General features: G+C 37.6%; 1 protein-coding gene across 3 annotated transcripts; it reads left to right on the top strand.

The window, feature by feature from the left end:
- Positions 1-4,192: 4,192 nt before the first annotated feature.
- Positions 4,193-20,774, top strand: LOC135642196 (kinesin-like protein KIN-UB). 3 transcript variants are annotated; one of them, XM_065158131.1, is made up of 19 exons: positions 4,193-4,859; positions 6,666-6,766; positions 6,914-7,036; positions 9,151-9,336; positions 9,475-9,696; positions 9,779-9,944; positions 11,208-11,357; positions 11,793-11,881; positions 12,023-12,226; positions 13,272-13,403; positions 14,589-14,720; positions 14,818-14,949; positions 15,367-15,505; positions 15,640-15,732; positions 17,780-17,905; positions 18,037-18,162; positions 19,237-19,380; positions 19,823-19,951; positions 20,027-20,774. In XM_065158131.1, exons 1-19 carry the CDS (start codon positions 4,664-4,666, stop codon positions 20,182-20,184), a joined length of 2,748 nt encoding a protein of 915 aa, XP_065014203.1. In that variant the 5' UTR covers positions 4,193-4,663; the 3' UTR covers positions 20,185-20,774. The 3 variants fall into 3 exon arrangements, with proteins under 3 accessions (XP_065014203.1, XP_065014202.1, XP_065014204.1); XM_065158130.1 differs by having other exon boundaries at positions 4,195-4,859; positions 20,024-20,770; XM_065158132.1 differs by having other exon boundaries at positions 4,749-4,859; positions 6,646-6,766; positions 20,024-20,769.
- The last annotated feature ends 315 nt before the right edge of the window (positions 20,775-21,089 follow it).

Genomic DNA, 21,089 nt, shown 5'->3' with positions numbered 1-21,089 from the left:
TCTGCTTCAAAGTTGCAAGATCTCATTATGTTGATGAACACAAACATAAAATTCTCGATCACCATCACTGAATAAACAGCTTTAGGTTACTGATCTTGAATGTGCTCCTCCACAGAGATTGTCTTCCTCCCTCAGTTGCCAACTCTGTCATGCAGTAACACCTCTTCTTTAATTTCCCAAATATGCAGTTTACAATTTTGTTTCTTATACAATAATAATAATTACAACAACAACAACAATAGATTTCTGTATCTATGGTGTTGGACAAATCTCTTGCTCTTTAATGCTTTCACCTCCCCTCTGTCGGTCCTCACACTCACATGGGAGTCACCAAAATATGACAAGAAAGGGTCAGGATTTTGTTGGACTTCTGGAAGATGCTTGGATCCTCATTTGGATTGCAGAGTAAGTCGACTCCTCTAAGTTACTCCGGTCACATGCCGAAGAACAGTATACTCACGGCCAAGTTAGTGTCACCTGAACTGAAATTGACATCCGAAAAATTCCGATTTAACGTGGCGTAAAATGCATCCCGGACTGGTCTCCTGAAGAAATATGTCTCGAGTTGCTGTGTTCTTATTCCCTGTTGTGATCCCGGCTGGTATCTATTGAGCATCTCCAGAGGAACTAGCATCGAAAAGGAACGTAACAAGAGAGGAAAGCGTGATGGGTCGCCATCAGGTTGTAGGCAGCGAGTTGCCATCAATGGTTCGGAGACAACTATTACTTTGGGAAAAGTTGCATCTGAGCTGCAAGTCGTCTTTGTTGGAAGATGATGGAGTGTGAAGATCCGTGATGGCTTGTGAGATGCTCTGTCTCTCTATCGCTCTCTTCCTTCAGCCTCATGCGAACCCTTTGAGTCCTCTTCTTCACCGCCTCTCGCGTTTGGTCGCGGAAGGCTGCTGCTGCTTGCATGAGGAAGGGGAGGGGAGGGGAGGGGATGCCGGTGGTGATTGATGGGGACAGTGGGGCTGTTCTTCCTTTCCCCCTTTTCCTAGTTCCCCTGGACATTATGAGATCGTTGATTGATCGGGCATCACGAGTTGGCACAGAGAAGATGGAAGAAAAGGTCGCTGAGACGCACAGCCATGCAGTTATCGCCGGCATGTCAGCGGAGGTGGGGGCTCGTTGCCGACAGGCCATGTAACGACTGCTGGCGGCCCGGCATCTTTGAGACCTTCGTCGCCCACCCCAAAAGGTGGCGGAGGAAAAGGGCAATCGTACCAGCGATGATGCTTTCATACGCATGTCACCCCTCGCCTCTCTCGTCTGCCTCTCCTCCCCCCACGAATCAGAGCGCATGGTGGGAACCGCTGATTTCTATCTTTCCGAGAAGGTATCTTTTCCGGGTGCCGCTTAACTGGGTTGTGAAGTTTTTGGCACCAAACCCACCGCTGCGACCAAACATATGCGACTCACGTGACCAACATCTTATATATTATATATATCGTTAACAAGCATAATTTATAATTAACTTATAGGAAGTACGTACAATTTTCATTCAAGCTTGGAAATCGATAGATATAGGCACGTGCATTGCACGTTAGCCACCATAAGAAGAAACAAAACCGAATTAACTGACCAAAAATAGCGTGTTATTAAGACAGCGGGGATACGAATTAGATGGTGAGGAAGCACGTCAGAAAACAAAGGTGGGAGCAATGGATGCACAGTTGTGGGTTGACCAGCAGCAGAACATGCGCTATAAAGCTTAGATGGCTTTTTCCTTAAGAAAGCCTTCTCTCGCGATGTGACCATCATCCCCATGACAACGCCCCTTCACCTTATCATCCCATGTCTTCTTCCACCTCTCTCTCTCTCTCTCTCTCTCTCTCGCCACCCTGCACTCGCTGTAAACACAGTGAAATTAGATTGTGTTATGCTATATATTATCTTTAATTATTTTATGTAAAGATTGAAGAGAGGATGAAGATTAGTCATACATTGATAAAATTTAAAAATAATTTTATTAAAAAAATTTGACATCTTAATCAATTTGATATGATTCGAACTTATATGCGTACAATTCAAGATGCCTCCAACGTGAAAATATAAAACTCATAACGAAGAACAAGATTGAGATAATTTTTCTAATCTAATTTTTTATTTTACGGATATATGATATTTTATAGAATATTCTACGAGAAGATAGTCTCTAACTATTCTTAATAATTTTCTCATAGTCTCTTATTTATGTGAACAATAAGAGAGGATTGTTCCTAACTATTTGTCTTAAACCTTTGTTCACATGGTTAGATGTTCCTAACTATTTGTCTTAAACCTTTGTTCACATGGTTAGACAAGTGGAAGGTTTTCATCGTATTTTCTTTTTACCCTAGACACAACTGATTACGTGTTGAATAATAATTGATTGATTATGTATTCTCTATTAATTTGAAACTTATAAATTTATATTTTTATTGAATACATGAATATATAAAGTTATTGGATGAATTTTTCATAAAAGACTATTTTTTGAGCTTTTTTCAATAGATATTTAATTAATTTAATTTCTCAAAAATGCCCCTATTTGTTCTAAAATTATTCTTTGTAAAACAACTGGAATAGTACCAATTCGTAGGGTGAATTGGTCAAATTATTTAGTTATAGTATCTTTGAGAAGACAATATTTTGATATTGATATAATTTTAAAAAATATTTTGATAGAAATATAATATTTTTTAAATGTTATAATTGATATAAAAAATATTTTAATTCTAAATCAGTAAGGATATATATTTAAAATTATATTTTTGTATATAGATAAATTTATATTAGGTTTTGAGTCTATTTATCCCAATTATAACATTTTTTATGTAAGCCTATTCAAAGACATATAACCGATAAATAAATATTATATACGAGAAATTAGGCTGATTTATCCTATAAATCGATACCGTTTTAATAATCTTGGGAATAAAAAAACAAAAACCTTTCAAACGAAGGGAAAAAATAAATAAATTTTTAATGTGACTAAAGCAATCTTCTCAGATTCACTGTGAGGTTGATTGGCTATGCAGGAATCGAAACTTGCAAAGCCGGGATGAACAGGACAATTATGGGCTTCTGTCTGAGGCATGAACACGAACAAGCATCTTCTCATGTCACCTTTGTCTCATAATAAACCATCGAGCTCACTGTCAACCAATAGAATGGTTACAGTATTCTCAAAGATTCATTTATCTTTATGCAGAGGGCGAGAACATTAATTATTATTTCGCTGCCTGATTGCTTACTTCAATCGTAAGAATGAGGAGATAAAATGTTACTCCGAAAAGAACAAGAAAAAAGTCTTCTCAGTGACTTAAGTGCATGGAGTGTTGCGTGAATCAATCTGATGAGGATAATAATGACGATAAGACTCGGGTTGACGTCAGCTAATAACGCCTCGCGTCTCTGTTAACCTGATAGTACCTGGTCAACACGGACCGGAACGCTGACCGAGACACATTAACATCCTGCTCAGGCTCGATCCTTCACGCCACGCCAACATCGATGTCAGACGTTACTAGGAGTACGACCCTGCTCCCTACAAGCGGGCACATCAGGCAACGGTAACCTTCACTATAAAAACCCTCGCGCTCCGAGGAAATAAAAGAAAAAAAAGGAGGAGGACAACTAAAAAAATCCACTGCGACTATTCACTAACTTGATCGTCGGAGGGGTCGGGCCGAGCTCTCCCGACCCGACCTGTGTGCAGGTGCGAAGACGGATGCCTCCCACTAAACGCCCGGACAAGGAGCCCCCTCTCGGAGGAAACGATGATCCCTTCGCGATTGGACCACCGTAGTCGATCTTTGCAGTCTCAAGGGTCGTCCCAGGAAGATCTCTATCATTCGAACCCGAACCAAGCCGCGTCGGCCCCGAGGCCGGAACTTAAAGTTGTTTGCACTAACACAATCAATCATAGCAATGCCCAAAAATGTAACTTCTATCGTCCATGCATCTTAACCATATGTGATGTTTCTACGTGAACCGACAGCGTTTCATTCACGAGTTATTCTGATTTTAAAAATTAAATTAATATTTAATTAATATAAAAAATAAATTTATGAGAGAAAAAAAATCATATATATCGTTTAAAATTAAAAATAAATAAAAATTACTGTTGATTTTACCTCAAAAGTATCAAAAAAAATAGATTTGTAGATTTAAACGGAGGACGAGCGCAAGCGAGACCTAAAAAGCCGCGATCAATCAGGAACGAGACAGCAGCTGCTTCCTTTGCGAGCACCGGCCCCGTGTCTCTCTCCCCTTCTTTTCCCACCTTCGCCGTAGATACCACTACTACTTCTGCTACTGTCTCTCTCTCGCCTTCGTGGGGCCCTCGGCGTTCCCCCAATTCGTCGCCAGGGCAGCGGAGGAGGACGACACCACGAAAAGCAACGCATCGTTCCTCTTTTTCTTCCTTCTCGATTTGATTTGAACTTGTGTCCCTTCGCTCTCCCTTCTCTCTCTCTCTCTCGTTGTCTCGCTCGTTTGCCCCTCCTATTCTCCACCGGCTTCCCGTGACGACTCCTCTCTTCCATTCCATTTCGTCTCCAATCTCCTCCGAGCGTCGGGATCGAGGAACGAGCATCGCATTATATCGTGGGAGAAGAGGCGAGGGCTTCGTCGGCTTCATCTTCGCTGCTTCATCCTTTTCTTCGTTCGAGGGAGGGGGATGGCTTCCGGGAGCTTCAGGAACGGAGGCCCCAAGCTTACCTCCAAGCTCGACCGCCAGCCGTCCTCCGCCGCCTACTCCACGCCCAAGCCCTCCTCCAAGTCCAGGCCCTCCGCCGCCCCCGCCTCTCGCCGTGGTGGCTCCGTGGCTCCTGCCGCTGCCCACTCCGCTAGCAAGGCCGGCGGCGATGCCGGAGGTTTGTGTTTTACTCGTCCTGAACACCGAGATCTGCTTAGATCGCATGCATCCCGCGCTTGATCTGTGATTTTGTTGGATCTCTCGGAGCGGAAAATGAGTCTCGGAAACCCGTGCCTCCTTTCCCTGACAAGTGCATGATTTCATTTTGAGCCGCATTGTTTTTACCCTAAAATAGCAATTTTACCCTAAAATAGCACAGTGTCGTTCTTTGGGGTTTGGTGTTTGACATTTAAAAGCTTCACATTCTAAGGTATTTCGTCTGCTGCTCGCTGGGCGGGTTTCCTGAATTTTCTTTTGGCGGCCGCCTAAGCAATGAGTGGAAGGCGGCACTAGATTTTGATCGTTACAGTATTAACATATTGACGAGTGCAGTCTCGATATTTTTCAATTGTGTATTGAGATATGCAATGGGATCTGTTTAAATTACTTAAGCTGACAAATGGGTTGTAGTGCCGGAATGCCTCCACCGGGGAGGAAATGCTGTTGGGACTACTGACCCCAAGATCTTATGATTGCGTCTGATGGACGGTTGAATGGATAAAGGTGGCAATCATGGGTGGTGAGCTTTCATGCTTATGTGATTCACTAAAATTGCTTGCTCCTTGAGGCACTGCAGATTGGACAAATTGGACAGGGGAAATGGGCGCTAAGCTTTTTATGATTTAAAAAAAATTGTTGATATAGCTTACCATTCAACATGTATCAGAACTATATGGTTCTGGACAATCTTGGAAGCTTTTTACCAGGGGCAAGAAAACAGATAGATCCTGGCAGCCAGTAATCGATGGGAAAATGATCTATCACTATCTGTCTTTCTCCTTGTAGAATGCATAACAAGTTAGTCCAACTCTCCTCCTTTGATGTCAAGTTCGAGGAAGTTTCTGGAGTTACATCAGATCAAAGCTAATTGTGTGAAGATGCATTGAGGAGGTGTCAGGGTGTCGCTAGTGGGATTGTGCACGGTGAATTTGAAAGAGATGAAGGAAAGGAATGATCACTTTTGGCTGTTTTCTGGATCACATTGTTGGAAAGAAGCTTGATGTTTCCTGGAAACTATGTATAGACAATCAGCAAGTGGTAACTGAAACTAAAAACAGTCTTGGATTTGGGTTGAAGAAGGTAAAAATATTGTAAACGACTTCTAAAAGTCCTCAATAGACTGAGTCTGGAGCCATGTCTCATTTATTTTCATTTTCTTTCTTTATTTCTTGATCTTCTTCTCTTGTTGTGTTCTTTTGTGGTCCTTTTCTCTACATATATCTCCATTATCCTAAAATGGACTGATATGGTGCTCTTCTTTTCTGTCTTTCTATAAAACAGTCTTTGCCCACTGCAACATGTCCTACTTTCTGTGCAGTATGGTGCAATTGGCACTATCATCGGAACTTGTCAAATCTTGCTCATTTGGGTTTTAGATTATTTACATAGACTCAGATATCTGGCTTGAGCAATGTCATCTGCAGGCTAAGTCCTAATTGGCATTCTTCTTATGTGATTTGTCCGAGGGGAAAGAAGGAATATCTGATGGAAGAATAAATAACTTGAGAGACGGTGAATAAATTTATATTGATTAAGGTTTATGATCAATCTTTGCCTTCATTAAGTACTAAAAGTTAAATTAACATGTTATACTTTTGTTGATAAAACATCTATTATATTTCCAACTAGAAGAATGACCCAAATGAGAAGATTTCGTTACTATCGTGACTGTGATATTGTTAAGTCTACATAATTATCCCTCAGTCATTTCTGGATTACCTTCAAGTTGCTAAAGGTATTCACAGTTTTTCATGTCCTTAACCAGTTCCTGGAAGGGTTCGAGTGGCTGTAAGACTCCGGCCTCGAAATGCAGAGGAGATGATAGCAGATGCTGATTTTGCTGACTGTGTCGAGTTGCAGCCTGAGGTTCTTGATAAATTCATTTTGTTTTATGTTGGAAATCTATCATATCTAAGCATGCTTATGATTTCATGTTACTGTGACTGCTTTTGTGTGGAATTTTGGAGCTTATTAATAGTGTCGCCAATTATTCTTTTTTATGCTGGGCTGCAGCTTAAAAGGTTAAAGCTCCGCAAGAACAATTGGGAGTCAGAAACCTATGAGTTTGATGAGGTGCTGACAGAATTTGCCTCACAAAAACGTGTGTATGAAGTTGTTTCAAAACCGGTTGTGGAGGTATTACACATGCCTAATACCTGATATTTACCATTTTGTTTCATGTTTACTACATCAGATCTATCTTAAACTTGGATACGATTTTTTGTGATGAATCATTAATGATAAGTTCGTATCCTTGTTTGACCCTATCTATGGACTATTTTGTCGAAGTTTGCTGTTTATCTTTTAGATGCTGCATCAAGTTCTTCCTCATGCACTAAACCTTTCCACATTGTGGCACAATCCCTTTCTGGTAATGTGCAGGTCGGTTGACACAGATCATCGTCAGGGATGTGCCCGTCAGCATGGGTATTGCGCTAGTCCCCATGATGACACAATGCGTGCCTTCATGCTAGTGTCATTACCTTGTTGGCATTGTTTGTACTTTGTATATGACAGCACAGTTGCCATGGCCTGCACATGCAATTCTTGCTAGTCGCAATGATAAATTGTGATGTCATTGGAACCATCATTCTTGTTAGTATAATGCTTTTAGGACTTGGTGTTGCATATGATTAGAAGTGATCAAATTTGTTGATATACTCATTATGTCACCCTTTCTTACGTAACCTAGCTTTGAAGGTGAGTATTGCATTGATTTTACCTTCATGGATGGTCATTTTATGAAAACAACTGTATTTTGCTATCTTTCAATGCATCCTTTATTTTTGAAGTTTCTGATTGGACCTAGTTTATCCATTTATCTGTATATCGCACTACTAAAAAGCCAAGAGGAATGGATTCATCTCCTACACAGAGGAGAAAAGTCTTGAATTCCGATTCCCCATTTTTTAATGATGTTTTGCTGATATCACTTCCCAGTAAACATGCACAAAGTAAAATTTCAGACTTCAATGAGATTAAATTTTTCCAAAGTAACAATCTCCAAGGAAAAGCCCATAACTACATAGACACCTTATCTCCAGGTTGGCATCGTGAAAAGCTTCTAAAAAGCCAAGATTTTGTTTCTAAAAGACATTTGTCATTCGTTAACTTCAGTATTCTGGCATCACACTCTGTGTTGCATAATTTTTTGGCAGTAGTTTGGAATCTTGTCTGGTTTGCAGTTTACACGAAGCACATGCTTTTATACTCATGGCATGTCTTTAATTATGATGCTCAAGTTCTTAAGTGAATTCATAGCATGAAGTTTTATTTTGCTTTGCACTGATTTGGGTTGGACATATAGAAGAGTTGAGATCACGTTCTAGTTTTATTTTGACTATTTCAATATGGTTCCTTGTACCACACACCTTTTCCTTTGATGTCAAGATATGGTTCTATGGAAAGTTTGGTTGGTTGCTTCTGCAAAATACTTTGTTCTGACACCTTGTATGTCATTCTTACCCTATGTTGAATTATATTTAACATCATAATTATCCTGTTTAGTGCGTATATTATTTATCAACTTTCGAAGATGATAAACATAAATGTTTAAAGTTTCCAGTTTGTGATTTGCTGAACTGCTTTACTGATAATGTAATTCTAATATATACTATTGCCTGTTTCGTCTGCTCAGGCTCATGAGCGGAGACTCAGAATTTCATCTTACTTCCTTTGTTCAACATCAAACGCTGTTACACATTAGATACTTGTTGCTTGAAGCTAAAACAAACCTTGACCCTAGATTTTACAGGTTTAGTTTTCATAAAAATGATTTTGGTCCCATTTTTTAAGAGTATTGGATTCATCCACTTTGATGCTTAATGGAGTCAATTTTTAGTCTCAGTTTGTAAAAGAGTATTCTTGTGATCACCCCATCTACCCATGATTGGAAGCTATGAACTTGTCCTTGAAAATTTTCATTAACAAATGAGCTCGTTCAAGAATCTATAAGTGGAATTGTTCATGAGCTTACTAAACCTAAATGTGTAAGGTTTGCCTTGCTCTAGCTTCACTCATTTAACAAATGAACTTGCGTCAGAATCAAACATGGTGTATTAACTTTGGCAAACAAGCTTGAGAGAGCTTTTAACCGAGAGAGCCTTTAATGAGCCAAACAACGAGCTGTTTTGCATTAAAATATATGTTAGGCTGCAACTTTACCATTATAAATATACTTCTTGTCATTACTTTTCAATTGTATTCTGATACTTCAGCTTGTGATGAGAAGCCTTATTTTTCTTCTGTAGAGTGTTCTGGAGGGGTATAATGGTACAGTTATGGCCTATGGACAGACAGGTACCGGGAAGACTTTTACTCTTGGAAGGCTTGGGGAGGAAGACACCGCTGCACGAGGCATTATGGTCCGTGCAATGGAAGACATTCTTGGAGATATGTCTCCGGAGACTGATTCTGTCTCTGTGTCATATTTACAGGTTCCTTTGCTGTTGGAATTTTGTTTGTTAAATGAAATCATAAAGCTTCATGTGTAGCCTGCTCAGATCTTGAAATCCATTCATGAGAATAACCTTTTCCGCAGAGAACTGATAATCTATCTTTATTGTTTAATATAGCTATATATGGAAAGCATACAGGACCTTCTTGTTCCTGCAAATGACAACATAGCCATTGTAGAAGATCCAAAGACTGGGGATGTTTCACTACCAGGGGTGACCACTGTAGAACTCAGAGATCAGAAAAGCTTTATGGAGCTTTTAAGATTAGGAGAAGCTCACAGGTTTGCTGCTAATACAAAGTTGAACACAGAATCATCTCGGAGCCATGCTATTCTAATCGTGAGCAAACAGTTTTTCTAAATGATAGCTTCTGTCTGTGGTAACTCAAAGTTCAAGTATAACTATTGCTGCATCATACCAGGTTAATGTCAAGAGGTCAGTTAAGGGAAGGCATGATGCCGATCAAAGTTTTCATGGAGAGAATGGTACTTCTTCCACCATGGTGACATCTTTTAGACCACCCATAGTTAGAAAAAGCAAGCTTGTTGTCGTGGATCTTGCTGGTTCGGAGAGGATTGACAAGTCAGGTATATATGATACATATAAAATCTGAAAATTTCTTGTGTTTCTTGGCATGTATCATAAAGTTTTAAGTTTTGCCAGCAACACCTGTGTCAAGCATCCACCACAAGGGCAAGTGCTAGTATGCAAGCAATCTCAACACTCGGCATGGTCAGGCATGGTGATGGCACCAAAAAGAAGCTGAAAGGCAGGAAAACAAGAAAAGAAAATATTAAGTGGGATTTTAAACATGAGTTTCAAATGTTAATCATGTTAGGTTCACTATACTATAAGGAACAAAGAAAAAAAACTAAATTTGTTTGTGGTGACATACTTCTTAAGTAAATAAAGGGAAGTGAGGGAGGAAAAAGAATGAGAAAAAGAGACTTACTTTCAGTAGCCATTGATCTTCCAGTTGTTGGTAGTCAGGAGAATTTGCTGGTTGGAGAAGACCCTTGTGGCCTTCAGTTATGTGGGAGAAAGAGAAGGTAACTGAGGAGAAAGATAGGATGACTCCTTGATTAAATTATAAGTGATGATATAACTCTTTCTTTTATAACATAAATTTTGTTGCTGAAAAGAAACGAATTAGGTGGAATGGGTATAGTATGCCAAGATAAAAGTGAACATGTAAGACAAAATTGTCTTAACAATTCAGCTGTCTCATTAGGATGCTATAGAACAAATTTGAAGTATTTGGATATTTTCCAAACTATTAATACAGAATAATGTGACATGATAAACAATTGATTAAACCTGACACATGTTGCAAAGAAATTCACCATTTTTGTTCCACTAAACTGCTGGTAGTTAATATTTTACATGCTCCTTAAAGGTTCTTTGTGATCTTAAACACTTTTAGGACATATATATTATTCCATGTATGATGATATGTTTTACTTGTTAATGTTTTTGTTAAAAAATTGCATTTATGCCCCATAGGTGCTCTCCCCAAAGGCTAAACAATTACTATCCTGCATTAGTTCTCCCGAGCTTTTTTCAATCATGATGGGCACTGTGTCCATTCATATTCTGGTTGTTACTTGTACTGGATATAATTTCTACATAAATCTTACATAATTGGCCTGCTTTTATAATCTCTAACTAAAACTAACTGAAATGCTTAACATTTCTGACCTAAAGAAAATATGCTATTCCATTGGTCATAGATATTCTAAATTATGTTTGATGTGCTTAACGTTTCTGACCTAAAGAAAATATGCTCTTCCATTTGGTCATAGATATTCTGAATTATGTTTGATGCTTTGTGATGCCATCTTTGTTCACAGGAAGCGAGGGACATACACTGGAAGAAGCAAAGTCAATTAATCTTTCACTAAGTGCTTTAGGCAAATGCATTAATGCACTCGCTGAAAATAGTCCTCACGTTCCAGTTCGTGATTCCAAGTTGACTAGGCTGCTTCGAGATTCATTTGGAGGTTAGATCTAGCAGCCTGCTTGCTAGTTTATCAGAAATGTTGCCTTTTTCCATGTCTTATTCGATCACAATTTTTGTTGCATATTTTCCTTTTTTGTGCAAATGATACCACTGGTTGATTGTGAAAAATCATGAGCCACATATTGAAGATTTGTTTTTCCATTTATCGCTTATTCTGATCACATGCATCACTGGAATCTTGATTCAATGGTCTATCCTTTATGCTCAGTGAGTTTTCCTTTAATTTACATTTGTTCATCGAGAGTATGAATTTAGTTGTGACCTGATTATAGAAGGCTGAAAATGTTGAACTTTTATCAAATTCATATCTTGATCTGTAAAAGTTTTTGTATGACAATCAACTGAAATTTGTATATTGATATTGAGGTTACTTGGTCCTGGTCCTTGTTTTTTGAAACATGTATATGTTTCACAGGCAGTGCAAGGACTTCATTAGTGGTGACGATTGGACCTTCTCCTCGGCACAGAGGAGAGACTTCAAGCACCATAATGTTTGGACAAAGAGTAAGTTTCTCATTTCATGTCGATGTTGCTTTGCCTTAAATTATTTGTAAGCCTTTATGCAATCAGTGAATGCTGGTGAATGCTGTATAAGTTATTATCTATTCCTTAATAAGCTGTTTTTATTGGATATGTCCATTGTAGGCAATGAAGGTGGAGAACATGGTGAAACTAAAGGAGGAATTTGATTATAAAAGCCTGTGCAGGAGGCTTGATATTGAACTTGATAAGTTAATTGCAGAAAATGAAAGGCAAAGAAAAGATTTTGAAGATGAGATTGAGAGGATAAGAACAGAAGCAGACAGCCGTATTGCTGAAGCCGAAAGAAGCTATACTAATGCTCTTGAGGTATATTTTCAGATTTATCTTTTCAGTCCATTGATTGGCAAGTTCTTTACATCAGTCACTTAAAAGTATTTTGATGTTTGATCTAAGAAATTCTGGTTGCTTTTTAATTGATATTTTCCTGTTGTATACTAGAGTCTTAATATTATTTTCTTTTATCCTGCAGTCCAGGGAATAATAAAAATGAAAAAAAATAGTAGTTAAATAGTAGTTTCTGGATGCTCGTGGATTCTAAGTATGAAGTTGGACCTAACTCTTAGGTCAATCAAAATTTCATCAGTACTTGAAGCTTTTTAGTTTCACTTTATTCTATTAAGCAGAAGTTATGCCTCATTTCTCAGCCTGTGACAGTCACAAGTTTGCTATTGGACTTGCTGTGTAGTTTGTTGTTTCTGATTTAATCATCAATTACTAGAATATGACTGCTTTGTTGGTCTTTTCTCAAGTAGCTGTTTTGTTGTTCTGATCTTTTGTGCAGGATATGCTACATAGTCCGTCTTCTTTTTAATAAAATGTTCTCATACTGACTACTGATTTACAGCCTTAAATTCATGATTTCCTTACTTTTTAGTTTTTACTATAACTGTGAGGCTCTCATTATCCATGTTGAAGGGCTTCAAATGTGGTTGTCCCCAGATGAATTCCTTTTGATAAAATGTTTTCATGCTTACTTCTGATAGCCTTGAATTCATTGTTTGTCCCGTATACCTGTTGGATATCATGACCTACTGGTTCAGAATATTTATGTTACTTTTTTAAACCCATAACATCTTATCCTCACTTTCTCGAGCCCCATGTTTCATCAGAAACATTTACTCACCCACCTTCTGACACCTATCCAAAACTTTCCTCACTCTGTTTCTTGCATGGTGCATGTACTTACATATTTCCTCCATCAGGTACCTCAACTTTCTTTTGCCCTTTTGCATATTTTCCCTTACTGATGCCTCAACTTTTATTTTTAATCTCATTCTTGAACGTGGTTTGGCCTTAACTATGTTATTGACTTGTGATATATTCTCCCTTGTGTTTTTTACTTCTTATATAGAATGAGAGACTGAAGTGCCAACAAGATTATATGGACTCAATAAAGAAGCTTGAGGAGAAGTGGATGTCTGATGTGGAGAAAGCCAGAGCAGAGCACCAGGATGCGTGTCTAGAAAAGGAATGTAACAAGGAGGTATATACTATATACTAATTTCCATTCAACAATTTCAGATACTGTCCTCTTGCTTATGGGCCTATTTACATGATCTCAGATTACTTGTGAATGCATCATCTATGAGATCTTTTTTTTTTGTAATAAAAGCCTGGGTGGTTTAATAAGTTTAAGAAGGAAGCCAACTCTTTATTGGACAAATTGTTTGGTGTTCAAGATTAAAAAAGTGACAGGTTTGATATATCATAGGCATGCTTTAGAATAGAGCTGCATCTAGTTACCACATTAACTTATTGTATATGCTTATTTATTGGTCAAAATTACCTATTTTTCTGGACTAACAGATTATGGACACACCAAGAAGCAATAGTCATTGGTGCTTTATTTTGATGGCTGCTTTTGATTCTTGTTTCAGTTTTCTTTTATAATGCTGAATACTGTATATATTCGTTACCATCCATAACCAGTCCTTTTCCATCTTCCTCTCCTTTTTTGACTCCTATGATTTGAATTAACTTGCAACTATTTTCTGGTGCTTTTAACAGTTTTTTTGGACACTACTCATTCTGTCTCATCTTTTTCAAGTTTGTATTGTTTGAACGAACTTAAAAACAGATATTTCTGGTTATCTCTTTCCTTTAATAGTAATTAATCTCAATTGTCCTAACTTTGTATGGAATTTTCAGATATACTACTCTAGTTTAACACTCCAATTGGCACATGTGGTCTTGTAGTTGTCATGTAAAACATGCCTTTTGGCCTTAGTGATAATTGACAAGAATAAACTATTGGTGCTTATCAAGGTACATCAACAAGTGGCAATGAATTTCTGGCACAGAAAGAGGTGATTACCATGCCAATATGACTATAGTGCATGCTGAATATACCTCACTGTGCCAGTACTTAGCCTGCAACAGCATCCACCGGCCCTTATCCACAAGACATCGCTGGTATGTCACAATATAACATGACACAGTGCACAGCAAGATGTTGATATCCAATGTGGGTGTGGCACACAATCTTGATCCTTGATATTTGAAGATCATGTAACATACACTTGAAAGTTTAAACATTCTGCAAATGTTTGAATTTAGTTTTGTAATTCAATCATGTGGTTTTTAATTTGGTGAGACACATAACATTTGCCTTTTCTTTTTTCATGAATTATTCATAAATGTCTAACAATAATTAATTTTTGGTGCATAGGCTCCAACATCTAGCTCAGATGAAATTGCCGAAGTCAGACAGTTACTCGAGAGTGAAAAGCTTATGCGACAATCTTCTGAAGATGAGGTTAGCAACCTTAAAAGTGAAGTATCACATTGGAAAAATTTGGAGGTACGGTACCTCTTAATATGAATTGCCAGACCTATCAGTTTCTAGAATCAACCCGAACATCAGATTTTCTGTATAATTTGCACTTTATTTGTCTTAGGCTGCTGGCAATGCTGAAATTATGAAGCTTCGCAAGATGCTGGACAGCGAAGCCAATCAGAAACAGAAGCTTGAAGAAGAAATAGCAATACTAAAAAGTCAATTGTTGCAGCTAAGTCTTCAAGCTGATGAGGTATGTAGTTGTACTATTGCTTGTGCGCGATCATTCAATTTGGGAAACAACATCTAATTCAATTGTCCTTTGATGATTACACTACTATATATTTTTTTGTGTTCTGATGCATCATGAGATTTATCACTTTATCACCTTTTTTGGTGTTCTGAAATAATTGGGTCCTTTTGTTACTGAAACACATTTGTTCACTGGATGCCAACATGTTGACCATCTTTTTTTTCTGTTCACTGAAACAGCATGTTAAAATCATAGGTACATGCATATTCAATTGTTTTGGATTTTTCATGCTTGCACGGCTTGAATTTTTATTTGACCTATGATAAATATTTTTGTCTTTTTTGGTGCTTCTGGTTATATATCCAGCTAGTATTAAGCCATGTTCTCATTGATAGTTACTTCATTTCCTTAAATCAGACGAGGAGGAGTCTTGACAGAGGTGGGTCTGGGAAAGTCTTAACTGGATTTGATTCCCTTGTATCACAAGCTAGACATTCACAGCTTAGAGACTCAGCAAATGGACCTAAGGCCTCAATAGCTAAACTTTTTGAACAAGGTAAAATTTAAAAATTTGCTGATATTCCTTCAGAATTGTTAACAAATTGTGCTAGATGACCATGTTCTGTTGGCTAATGAATTTTATTATGGGTTTGTTTTGTTGATATTCTGGATTGGTTTTCCACACGGCAGTGGGTTTGCAAAAAATATTGTCATTGCTTGAATCAGAAGATCCTGATGTTCGAGTTCATGCAGTGAAAGTTGTAGCAAACCTGGCAGCTGAAGGTGAACTTTAATTTAGATGTCTCTTAATATTTATTCTGTAGTTATGTTAATTCTCCTCTTTCACTTTCTTTTTCCTGCACCACCTTTAAATTGCTTTCTTATAATATAACTTGTATACACTTGGACTTTACATAATCAAAACTCATTTTTCCAAAACAAAAAAAAAATCCGATTTGGTAAAAATAAGTCTTGTTGGATATGCTGCTATTACTATTTCATTTCAGTTTATATAAGTTAGGTTTTATACTGAAGAATATCAAGTATTGTAGGAATATGTTCTCGTTAAATTATTAGTGTGGTGGGCCTAATACGTCTCTAAGATGATAGTTTGTAACATCACAGTTGTTGTATACATCTGAAACTAGAGTTTGAAAGTTTCTACTGAAATGTCAGACAACACAAAACATAACAATGTGGAACTGAAATCAAATATTAAGGTTAACAACTAGTTAGCTAGGATCAAGGATTTTAATCTTTGTCCAGTTTTGGTTTTCCTTATCCTATTTGACTGGTATAGTTCCTGTGTATTGACTGGTATACTGATATGTACAGACTCATATAAATGAAAAAAAAGAAGAAGAATGGTATCGTAATAATATCGAGCTATATGTTTTGAGGCTGGTACTTGGTCAGACTGGAATATAGCGGTCCATATTGACAGTATGATTGAGATTGGATACCTTGGTTAGGGTACTGTTTTATGTTGAAATATTAAAGTTGTATGGTGTATATAGTATATGAGTGTCTCCTGAACTTAGTTCAGTCCCGACAGCAAGCGTTGTGCTAGTCCAATGCTGGCTGCCACATGCCTTGCTGATTGGATACTTGCATGATCGTTGCTTGTACATACTTGTATCTTACATGGTGAATGCAAAGCTTAGTTCATGATCATGTAATTGATATGCCCAAGATGTGGCAAGGCATTGGGATGGCAAATAACTTGAATTTTTTAGCCTTAGCATCAAGATGTGGTTGTGCTTGGTCATGGAGCCAGTGATCCTTGATACCATTTTATTGCATAAGCATGCCATTGAACCAGGTTAGTAAAATAAGACATGATATTTTATGCATTTTGTGTATCACTATGCCATGGAGATGGAGGACACATGGAGTAGCATAGGATCAAAGACCAAAATAAAGATTGCTTCATGGTCCTAAGATGCAGGTCAGCAGGGCAGATTGGAATCAGTAAAAAAATAAACAATTTTAAAAATGAAAGAAGAAGAAATAAAAAAGGTCATATAACTTCCCTTAAAAAGCTCTCTTTTGCTTACTCGTGGGCCCTTCCCATTTCGCTTGCTTCCTATTTTGCACGGTTGAAAACTTGGAGCCTTCGAAGCTAACTCTTAGGTAGACTTAATACCTAGTCCCATCCATTTCCAGGCTTTATCATTCTTTTTATGTTTCTTTTGCCGCCATTATTTCTTTACTCTTAGATAGATGTCTTCTTTGTTGCTGCCTGAGGAATATTTCGGAACTTATATATCCTTATTATCTTGCCACCACTGTCAATATCAAGTCTCAATTTATACCACTAGAGATTCAGGTGATTGTCCAACTTGGTTTCTTTTGGAAAACCAGCCAAATTGAAATGACTGGTAGAAGTTGAATTGTGCTTGGTCATGGACTAAAGAAATTTTGCATACCATGTGAATTGATTAAGAAAACCTATGTGCAGACATAGAGACAAGAAATTTGGTATCACACACGCACTGTGTATTACCACGCTATTAAATACTCACATGCCATTAAGTATCAGAGGAAACCAAGATTTATAACTAGACAATCCTGATCTGGATTTGCTGGATTGGGTCAGGATTGGCTACTTACATAATTGTACTGCTCAAAAGATGAATGAAATGCATCTCCTTTTTCAATGACTTAAATGCTTTAGTATTGTTTGTTTGTTTCTCTAAGTAATTAGTATCTCTAGCTTTTTCTGGGACTGAAAATTTTATTAGCTATGGGGACCTTTTTTTACGACCTTGAAAAATTGTTATTCTTACATTTGTTCTATTGTAAATAATGTTAAATTACATCTGACCAGAAGCAAACCAGGAAAAGATTGTAGAAGCTGGTGGTCTTACATCACTGCTAATGCTTCTAAGAAGTTCGGAGGATGAAACTATACGTAGAGTAGCAGCTGGTGCAATCGCCAACCTTGCAATGAATGGTAAGTATATGATGATTCCTATGCTGACCATGTTTTCTGTATATACTTAAAATCTTGAATTTAGATCTATTCAGTCATTTTTGTATTCTCTAACATACTTTCTCGATTCGATATTGCTTTTGTCTTTGCAGAAACCAACCAGGAGCTTATAATGGCTCAAGGTGGCATTACCTTGTTATCTATTACTGCTGCTGATGCTGAGGACCCTCAAACACTAAGAATGGTTGCTGGTGCCATTGCTAATCTATGTGGAAATGGTAACTCCTTTAACTATCTTGGTTCAAGCTGCTAATGCTACTTATATAAATGTTATCGACCACATAATAGTTGGAATCAAAGATTTGTTGTTACTGTAACTGCATAATAGTAGGAAAAGACATGACTCTTGGTCTTTCTTTTGGCATATGTTCAGTCAAGAATTCCATTGAGATGTTTTGTTATATGTTTGCCATTTCAAATTCCTGGGGTAGCTCTTCCACATCATGAGTAACCCACTAATTGAAGGGGACTGATGCAGCTATGCTATAGTATTTATTGTGAGCATTGTGATCAATAAGGTATAGCAAATACATGCGTAAATCTATCTTCAATGAGAAGCTTATAATATCATTTATAAGGGTATTTGTGATATTTACAACTTTATAAGGGTATATATGAAATATTGCATATGTTCCAAAGGTTTATATATAATTCCCCAAACTTATTAATGCCGTTTTGAAATCTTCTTCACATGGAAATTCTGTTGTTGCCATTTGGAATACTATCTTATTCACTTGTCTCTGGGTTCCTACTGAAAGTATCTGTATTCTTAAGTTTTCCAAATTCTAAATAACAAGAAATATGCATAACTAGGTCAAAAGGTCAATCTCATATTAAGTGCCAATATTATTGCATAAGAATGACCAATATCCTAGGAATATGGTAAAATTTTCACTTCTGGTTGAAGTTTTCTCTTACATTTATATGATTTTTTTTCCTGATGTAGCTCTAACTTGTTATATGGTACTCATGTTCAACAATATGAATTCATCTGCAACTGAATATTAAAAGAATATCACCAATTTAGCATACATGAGTCTTTGTGACATAAGTTTTGCTTGTACAGATATGGTTGATTTTCACTGACTAATTATTCATTTATGGAGTATTTACATCACCACAAATGTAACTTGCACTCAATCTGTCCTGTAAAATGAACTACATATAGGATCTTATTCCTGCTAGGCACTGATCTTTAACCAACATGTTATCATGGGCCGCAGAGCAATGCAATATCTTATGTACTTTTTCTGCAAAGCATGTTTAGCATTGACTTTTACTGTTTTCTGCAGACAAGTTGCAGATGAGGCTTAGTGGAGAAGGTGGGATTAAAGCCTTGCTAGGTATGGTTAGGTGTGGACACCCTGATGTTCTTGCACAAGTTGCACGTGGCATTGCAAACTTTGCGAAGTGCGAGTCTCGAGCTTCTACTCAAGGTAAAGATATCTTGCCGTCATTGTTGTTTAAATGATGTTCGTTGTTTAATTTTAAAGGTTACTATTAGGTATTGTATGCTCATGTTAATATGTAGTGTTCAAATCGGAAATAGATCTCCAACAATGTAATTCTATTCAACAAATTTTATTCATTAGTCCAATGATCAAAAGCCATTATTATATGAATTGGTTGTGGCAAATATCAACTTCCATTTCTCGCCTTTTAAAGACATGAATCAACTAGTCTCATCATATGAGAAGGCAAACTTAGGATTTAAGATATGGTCATGTGTATATATACCACTTTTGATATGGTTGCTGATTCACATTAAAACTTTTAAACGAATGCCTTCTGCTTAGGTAAGCTTGGACTGCCGTGTTACTGGTTGTTCGGTGTAGAACAATTACTCGCATATCTGTGATAATTCGTTCCTTGCTGCAGGAAATAAGGCAGGTGTATCCCTCTTAATTGAAGATGGAGCTCTTCCTTGGATTGTAAAAAATGCCAACCATGAAGCTTCACCAATAAGACGCCACATTGAGCTTGCATTATGCCACTTGGCGCAACATGGTAATTTTGCTTTATGGTACTGAAATCTCAGCATCTCTTTTTTCTCTTGATAATGTTAACTATTCTTTGCAGAAGTCAATGCAAAGGATATGATCAGGGAAGGAGCCTTGTGGGAACTAGTTCGCATCTCACGTGATTGTTCACGAGAGGATATCCGGATGCTGGCCCACAGAACTCTGATTTCAAGTCCTACTTTCCAAGCAGAACTAAGGCGATTACGCATTGAATTTTAAGATGTAAAAGATGGCCTGCCTCATGGATGGTGTGACGGGTGCAGTGCAGCTGGTCGATCGTGAGAGCTTCATATTTCACTAAGAGTCATGGAAACAAAGTAACAAAAAGTGTCGCCTAGATTCAGCTTACTCCAGTAGAGTGGGGATCAGATCAAACCAGTGGTTCATGAAGCTTTCATCGTTGGACGAGAGAATTCAAGATTTCTTGCCATTGATCATTGTTTGTTCATCATTGTGATAGTAAAACCCGATCTGCCTACACTGTACATGTGTTTGTTGGGCAAGGTAAATAGGGTGTGAAGAATAACTGAGGTGGTTTTGAGTAAGTGAAAGATTGATCCTCAGTGGCCACTGAAAGTATCGATCCGCCAGGCACCTGTATTGATTGGATAAATTAACTGGTTCTTGGGATTTTGACAACAGTTTGCCTCCATTTTTATTTTACTATATGAATTCCAATATTGAAACATATACAAGTCCACTGTAGACAAATGAAAAGCTGGTGTCATGTTGGGACATGTATAGGATTGGTTCCACATTTTGCTGTCCTTGAGCTTCAACTCTATCGTGTCGAATGCTAATTAAGTAGATTTTCCGAGGGGTACTTATCGTGTGTATCGTTTAAGTTTGAATTTTTTTTTTATATTTTAAATCTTATTATTTGTACATAATGAATAGTTTAGATTTATTTAGATAAAGAGTATCAAGTCACCTAGATTCTGTATGTATTATTTCTTTGACTTGAGAGAGCTCACGAGATATCTCAGATTCCAACTTGCCTACAAAAGCAACTCCAGTGGAGATAGCTTATGAGATGAAGGTTTGCTTCCGGCTGCTGTCTACTCTCCCTTCTTCACTTTTGTCTCTGATACAGAATAAAAATGGGTTGGCAAAGGAGGATCCAA

The sequence above is a fragment of the Musa acuminata genome, chromosome BXJ3-7 (assembly GCF_036884655.1).
Source record: "Musa acuminata AAA Group cultivar baxijiao chromosome BXJ3-7, Cavendish_Baxijiao_AAA, whole genome shotgun sequence".
NCBI classification, from domain to species: Eukaryota; Viridiplantae; Streptophyta; class Magnoliopsida; order Zingiberales; family Musaceae; genus Musa; species Musa acuminata.
This window is presented reverse-complemented; position numbering and strand designations above follow the sequence as displayed.

Bases quoted from the DNA above. Each gene is read 5' to 3' on its own strand.
- LOC135642196 (XM_065158130.1), top strand. From the start codon at position 4,664: ATGGCTTCCGGGAGCTTCAGGAACGGAGGCCCCAAGCTTACCTCCAAG. The intron at 9,337-9,474 runs GTTCCTTTGCTG...TGTTTAATATAG, and splicing joins TCTCTGTGTCATATTTACAG to CTATATATGGAAAGCATACA. The intron at 11,882-12,022 runs GTAAGTTTCTCA...TGTCCATTGTAG, and splicing joins CCATAATGTTTGGACAAAGA to GCAATGAAGGTGGAGAACAT.